Source organism: Trichoplusia ni, chromosome 12 (genome assembly GCF_003590095.1).
Source record: "Trichoplusia ni isolate ovarian cell line Hi5 chromosome 12, tn1, whole genome shotgun sequence".
Classification (NCBI taxonomy): domain Eukaryota; kingdom Metazoa; phylum Arthropoda; class Insecta; order Lepidoptera; family Noctuidae; genus Trichoplusia; species Trichoplusia ni.
In genome coordinates, this window is record NC_039489.1 from 11,629,885 (window position 1) to 11,637,731 (window position 7,847).

Below are 7,847 nucleotides of genomic sequence, written 5' to 3' on the forward strand. Positions count from 1 at the left end.
ACCCTCTTCTCTCGTGGTGCTGGTTCCTCTGGTGCTGGCACTGCTGGCTGCTGTAGTCCTGTCTTCTGATCCTGTACTAATTCTTCATCTTCTTGGGATTGCTGTAACATAGAATCCAAGTCAGTCAAGGCGTTAAGAAATTCAGACTCTGAAGAAGTATCGAGATCTGTAACAGGTTCCTCTTTCAACTCTTCCTTTGTACTCTCAACATCACTGCCTGACTCATCAGCTTGGATAATATCCCCAACTGAAACTGTTACATTTTTATCTTCTGAACAGTTACTATCAGTTTTCTCTTGGATAATGACATCTCTACTTGTTGTTACACATCTCTTTACAGGATCATAGACTCTATAGCCTTTCACATCCTCTGCAAAACCAACAAGAATGTGCTTCTTCGCCTTACTATCCCATTTAAGCCGTTTTTCTTTAGGGACGTGCACCATCACTTGACTGCCAAATATACGGACATGACTTAAATCTGGTTTCTTATTTGTCCATAGCTCATAAGGAGTTTTATTATTTAGTCCAGACGCGATAGACCTATTCTTAAGATAGACGGCAGTATTAGTTGCCTCCGCCCAAAACTTCTTATCTAGTCCCGCATCAAATAATAAACATCGAGCTCGCTCAACAATGGTTCGATTCATACGCTCACTCAAACCATTTTGCTCCGGAGTGTATGCATTAGTCTTCTGGTGAATAATGCCTGCTTCCTTCAAATAATTCTCAAACTCATTACTACAAAATTCTAAGCCATTATCAGTCCTGAATATTTTAATCTTTCTGCTCTGTTGGTTTTCAACTAATGATTTAAATTCCTTGAAATATTTGAATACTTCACATTTTGTCTTAAGGAAGTAGACAAACACCATACGTGTACAGTCGTCAACAAAAATAAGGAAATACCTTGCACCTCCAATTGAAGCCGTCTCCATTGGTCCACAAACATCACTGTGAATCACATCTAGAGGCTCACTGCTTCTTGCTCCTCCTTGACCAAATGGTAAACGAAACTGCTTTCCTTCACAACACACTGTGCATGTATTTTTGTTGATTACAGACTTGTCTGTGTATGATATCCCAGTGACAGCTCCATCTTTCATCTTGGTCTGGTCATTTATATTCAAGTGACCCAATCTTCTGTGCCACACTTCACTAGTAGCTGCTGAAGAAGATGGTGTAAACAAACAAGTCACTTCACTCCATACATCCAGTTTATAAACACCGTCGATCTCGTGTGCCACTGCCACTAAACAGTTATCTCTATTGTAAATATAGGCATAGTTTACACCAAACTGCACTCTATTTCCAGTCTTGTGAAGTTGACTGACCGAAATCAAGTTAGTGGTGAGGTTAGGTACACACAATGTATTCTCCAATGTAACCTCAAACTTGCATTGTGGAGTAACAGTCAGTATATCCACATCACCTGAGCACAATACCGGCATAGCACTTGAATTTGCTGCCGTTATCTCCGGAATACTCGGCGTATAGCACACGTTTTTCATCTTGTTTACGTCGGTTATCATATGACGACTCGCACCACTATCCAAGTAAAAGTCATCTTTACTATAATTTCCGTTCAGGAAAATAGCCGAAAACGCATGTGTCTTCTTTATTTGCGAATTATTCTGTTTGCATTGTGATTTGTAGTGCCCAAATAGCTTGCATCGGTAACATTTAATATTTTTCTCAGATTTGTTTACATTTGAGCCGGCCATAGACACTGGCTGAACTGACACTGCGCCGCCATGACTAAATCCGCCATGATGATTCTTCGCATGTCTGCCAACATGACCGCTGGTAGCACGACTGTGCTGCCCTCTGCTCAAAAATGCATTACCGGTTTCTGCATTGTCACCCGCCATATCGAAAAGCTTTGTCTTCACGACGTCTGCCGTAATGGCGATTCCCGAATGTTCTATGGCCATTATCATTGGGTAGTATTTTTCAGGTAGACCCGCCAACATCAAACAGCCGATCCACTCGTCATCCACTTTAAAGCCCGTTCCTGATAATTTTTGAGCGGTTTCAATTAATTGCGTGACGTAGGTAGTCATCGAATCGCACGTATCAAGTCGAATCGAGATCAAGTTACGCAATAAACTGATTCTTCTCGCAAAACCGGAATCATCGAACATAGCTTGCAATTTCTGCCACAAATCCTTTGTGCATCTAGCTTCTTTAATGTGGACATACAGCGACGGATCGATAGTTAAAATTAACTTGGCTTTGGCTTTTGCATCTTCTGTTAGCGTTGATTCTTGCTTTATATATTTCTCCATGTTTTCCAACACCAACATATTCTCCGCTGCAAACACCCATTCGTGATAGTTCTCACGACCTCTCAATTTAGGCACGTTGGTCAAAAAAGAGTTCGAAGCCATTTTTAATTTTATCACTTATAATGTTTATCTGGCGATTATCACTGCCGCACCTACTCCTATGCTAGCTAACCTAAAACAAAACTTTTTAGAATTAACCTATAGGGCGCGACTGGGCCCATAACCTAATCTGATAAAAAGAAACGACTTGTTCGTTTGATACCCAATGGCGGACAGACTTTATTCAAAAAAATCATAAGACAGGTTATAAACACCACAGACAAAAGATAGGTACTTATTTCTTACAACAGGTGGCGCAGCATGTTTATTTGATGTTACCATTATAAAATAATACTTTCTAACACTTTTCTATAAGAGAATACAGGTCACTGTTTAAGAAAGGCTATAGTATTACCAATATGCCTTCTCTATACATCCCAAACTCTACACCGCGTTTAAACCGACTTCATTCACAAGATTTAGTCCAAAAATCCACTTGAGTGAGATCCTTCCAACATGACACCATTCATAATCCTCGCTGTAATGCTGGGAATTTCAGAAGGTGCCGCTCCCGGTACCAGGTGTAACGACTTCGAAGCCAACTTTAATCTGAAGGATGTGATTGGTTCGTGGCATGTTGTGGCAATAATACCTGAGAAATTGTTTCCTGAAAAGCAAGTGACGTGTTACAAGGTGGATATTAGTGAGACTGATGAGGTAAGCCTTAATAATTTGATAATTATGATTGCAAGTATAATCCAGCAAAATGGGACAGTAGCACGTAGCAGCAACGTTTGCAGATTGAATTTGTCAAAAGTATAATCAGAACGAGAATAAATTGTAAAACTTTATTTTTACAACTTACATAAAGGTGTTCAATAGATAAAGTACCGCTTATTGCCATCTCCCGCATTATAGCAAGTTCTCTACTTGCTAATAAAAATTTAAACCTTTAATAATAATTGTATGATCTTTCGAAATCGTTGACCTAATTTTAACTAACCAGTTAAATTTTAACACTATTGGAATGTGTTCTTGGTACCAGTGATCTCGTTGAAATCTACATTGACACAGTCAAAAACTTTTAAAAAAAAAAGCTGTAGAAATATTGATTTTTCGACACCCACCATCCATAGGGCTTACTACCAGTTCAGAAAGAAATATTACTACCTTTCTGAAAGAGAGATTTCGCTTCAATATAGTGATATAATACAATATTTCACCACTTTCACACGACGCCATGTAATCTCAAACTAAGCAAAGATTATATTATAAAGTACTAGACAACTGACAAAATATCATTCTAAATGCAAACAAATTAATTTAAATTACTCCCAGACAGAGAACAAATAATCGTGCTCATCACATAAACATTAATTTGCCCTGGGTAGAAATTGATCCGACGACCTCCGCTATAGCAGTCAGGACCACTAACCACTACACCAACATGTTATTAACCGCAATCTTTATATTACAAGAAGGGTTATATTCAGTTTCGTTACGTATTCAGCTCGAAGATATTCCGTACTTATTCATCATCAAATTTAAATTCCTCATTCCACAGGCTGGTCTCCGATGGTTAATCAATAAAACAATAGAGTCTCCAACGTCAATGCTGCCGAACAACAAGACAGGTATTATAATACGCCAGCGGTACCACTCCGAACATCCCTTTGATGTCTGGTCTAAATCCGTGAGCGAAGTCAGCGGCTGCTTCCAACAAGTTATTTCATTGGATTTGGGGAAACATGACATTCGTAAGTAAATTGATGAAATCATTGTAAATGAACGAACCGAACAAAAGCGAAACTAAAGTATTGATATACCGGCAGGAGAAATACATCAACTGTGAATAATTAGTAGATTTAAAATGAAAATACCCACGTTTTTGTCACTCCATTGAAATTTTATCAACCTCGGTTCAGCCGTTTAATAATTGTAAATTGCATTGTCATCGGGTTTGAAGCTACCCTAAAAATTTCAGCCTGCTAGTTTATCGGGAAGTGCCTCAAAATTGAGTTACAAAAATCCAACCGGAACGAAAAATAAGCAAGAAAGTGAGTTTATAAAAAAACGTGGGGAAATTGCAACTCAGTAGTTATTACGATTCATGAGATACTACCTGGTGACAGACAGCGAGGCTTTTAACCCTTTGGATAGGGAATCGTTTCGCGGGTTTGATCCCCGCTTAAAACAAGTATTTGTGTGGTCCAAGAATGCTTGTCCTGAGTCTGGGTGTCTTTTTGCTTGTGACTTGAATATTGGTAAATACCGCACGGCAAAAAAATAAAATAATTAACCATTTTTTCATTTTGATTTTGTTTATTTTATAGATAAAGCCCTGAAACATGACGCGATGATGCAGCTCCATCTGCTGCAAGAGCGAGGCTCGGAGCCATTCCTGCTGCAGCTGCTGTGGGGACGGATGATCACTGTCGTCATCTACAAAAGGAAACAGGTATTACTTAACTCTACAAAATATATGAAACAGATGTGGTAAGAAAAGCAGTGTAGGATAAGTTTGTTTTTTTTTGGGCAGCATATTAAAAAAATAACTTATTATACCAAGATAGGCACAGGCTTTTTTCCGTACATGATAAGATTGAGAATTGAGTCATTTCTGAGGAGATTAATTTTATGAATATAATATAGGTATTTATTACTATTCCTAGAATGGCTCATGATGAGCATCTTTAGTTACTCAGGCAAATACCTATGTTTATGCCGTGTGAATGTATTTTTATTATTAGAATTTGCTTTGTTGTGGATCTAGGTACTTCTCAATTTGTAAACTAGTTGTTTTATATCTAATCATTTATTTTATTTTCTTTTAGGGAGTGACTCAAGATGAACTGAAACCAGTATTTGAGTTCATGAACCAATTACGAGGACCACAGCGGCTTCCGAAGATTTGCGACAGCCGATTAAAAGACTTGCTTGTGTTTTAGAAACAAGACCTTGATATTAAAATGTTAAACAAATTATTTTCCTGTAATATTTTTGTATGGGCCCATGTAGGTTGCATTAAATTTATTTTATACCACCGCGATTACTCAATTATTATAAAATAAAAAAACCTTTAACAAATAGGTATTATTGTAATAACTTTCGTGAGGCGGATAATTCATAACGTTTTTACTAGGATTATCCGACTAGTTTCGGACCCAACTCCAGTCAGATAAATCTGCTCTCATTTTCTCAATTTTTGCAACTTTATTTTGAAAGTTTTTGCTAGCAAGTAAGAACATAATAAAACCTCACATGATATTGCTTATCAATTTAAAATCCAATGAATCTTCGTTTAAAGGTATTTGCCGTAGACCATGGACGATGACCGGCCAGTAACAAATAGTGCTCGCTCACGCCACCATAACCCTGCACCGCTATATTGTAACGAAATGCCAATAAAGCAAAAATAAACTAACGTTTTGCGCCAAAGAGTATCATTTGATTCACAGATATGGCTACATTTTGTTGTAGGTATTAACTCCGTCCGTCTGTGTAAGGTTGTGTTTTGTTACATTTTATTAAATAAAGTTGCAGATTTATTGAGAAAAAAAAATCATTTTTCAGGGTCATCTTCTTTAACCGTGGCGATTTGACGTGACGAATGAAGATGCTTCTTAACCCGTTGGTGTGGCTCGGGAAATTAAGAAAAAAAGTGTTCTGAATGCCTTGATCGATACACAAAATACCCCTCCTACTGGTTTATTATATTTCGATCGTTGTATTTGATTACTAACGCGGATAACTAAGTGAACTAAGATTTCTTCATGCAAGAATTTTCAGATCATGTAGATCTGAAAATTCTTGCATGAAGAAATCTCTTAGTTCATTTTCTACTTAACCGCTATAGACGGAAAGCATATTTTCAGGTCCTTTATAAATAAATTAAGGAACAAGTCTCGCACGACGTCTCTACAGCAATTATTTTAATCTATCCAGTCTTTTCTATTGTAGTTTCGTGACATTACCTTATTAACTGCCTTTCTTTATTGCTCGCTATTTCAAAGATAATTCTTTTTGGTTGTGTTACGTTTTGTGTGGAACGGTGACGTTATGTGGTTCATTTTGTCATTACGAACATTATTGCGGTTAACTTTTAGTAAATTGTTGAATAATTCACTGAAGTAGTTAGGTGACACGAAGGGTCAAAACCGATATGAGAAGTACAATATTTATTGTGCTAAAGGCGAGCATTGTATACCTCTTAAGCTCTGAGTTTGAACCTACAACATATTATGTGCCTATTTTACCATTGTAATTTTAATATGTAAATATTAAAACTAAACAATTACGTTGTGGTGCTCTGGCCTATAGATTTTTTGATTGTTTCAATGCACAGAAAGGCTTTCTTGCGAGTATAGGTAGCCCAGCGGCATCAGGTGTTGTATGAAAGCCTGTGATTGATTCGCGTCGGACAACTCGAACTACAAATGCATTGAATGGATTTTTGTATACAGGTTGATTTATTTTAAGGACAAAAAATGAATAATAAATGTAAATTTTTGTAGGTGTTACAGTTGGGGAGAAATCACATCTAACTTAGAAGTTACCGTTACCGTTTATTAAGTTAACTTTTATGCAACGAAAACAAAATAAAATTAAAAATACAATCAGAGTCAGTTACTAGTACTACGCACGAAGTGGTATACATTTCAAGAAAAGAAAATTAGCCTCATCAGAATGTAATTTTAACGTAATTTTCCTTTTTTTTATTTATTTTCTTACTAACTAAAAAAATGTCATCTTAAGACAGCATTTTACGAAAAATGACAAAAAAACAAATTCCCATCCCCTGTAGCGTATGACAGGCGATACACGCTGAGTCCAACACAAAGGGGGTTCCACTCGGCTCGTTTTATATCTATTGTTTATGCGCGACGGGGACCCTTGACGGAATACATGCTTAATGACGGTAGCCACGGTATAAATAAAAACACGCTTTTATTATAAATGGCAGGAGGATGTTTCGATTTGAATACATCCTGTATATATTGAGTTTGGTGAAGATTTTCTTTTGTTTTTCAACTAGCAGAAAAGCAAAGCCTGTTGTTTGAGACCTCAACTCAGGTGAAAAACCTGAACACTACTTTAATTTCTGTTGTGATTTTTGTTTAAATATTACATTACCTACATTTATTTGGGCAGTCGTGAAATAACGAAATGTTGCAAAAGCCAAATACAAAAGGTTTTGTCTGCTATTACCAAACCTTAATTCAAATCTTTTCCAAAGATTAACGATCATACCAAACTAAACGAGCAGCCCATAACCGGAATAGTTATCACAGAATCCAATCAAACATTTTGATTGTCTTAACCGGGTGACCGGAATATCAAAAACTTTTAATAGGTATTTAACTTCAGAATCTCATCTTTGCACTGACGTAATTACCTAAGTCCTTTAGCAATAAAATGGATATAAAGACCATTTTATAATAGGGTCGTAAAGTGAGTAAGGGTGAGATTGAAGGTACTTTTTCTAATTTTACGATTCGCTTCGGATGGCTGAGGGCAGTT

At 36.9% G+C, this 7,847-nt stretch overlaps 1 protein-coding gene across 1 annotated transcript; it reads left to right on the plus strand.

Moving 5' to 3' along the window:
* The first annotated feature begins 2,769 nt into the window (after positions 1-2,769).
* Positions 2,770-5,311, plus strand: LOC113499348. Its single transcript, XM_026879795.1, has 4 exons — positions 2,770-3,044; positions 3,892-4,084; positions 4,661-4,785; positions 5,162-5,311. The coding sequence occupies exons 1-4, from the start codon at positions 2,844-2,846 to the stop codon at positions 5,273-5,275; spliced, it is 633 nt and encodes a 210-aa protein (XP_026735596.1). The 5' UTR covers positions 2,770-2,843; the 3' UTR covers positions 5,276-5,311.
* The last annotated feature ends 2,536 nt before the right edge of the window (positions 5,312-7,847 follow it).

Excerpts from the sequence above, each read along its gene's own strand:
- LOC113499348 (XM_026879795.1), top strand. The coding sequence starts at position 2,844 with ATGACACCATTCATAATCCTCGCTGTAATGCTGGGAATTTCAGAAGGT. Across the intron at positions 4,085-4,660 it reads TTTGGGGAAACATGACATTC|ATAAAGCCCTGAAACATGAC; the intron begins GTAAGTAAATTG and ends TTTATTTTATAG. Across the intron at positions 4,786-5,161 it reads TCATCTACAAAAGGAAACAG|GGAGTGACTCAAGATGAACT; the intron begins GTATTACTTAAC and ends ATTTTCTTTTAG.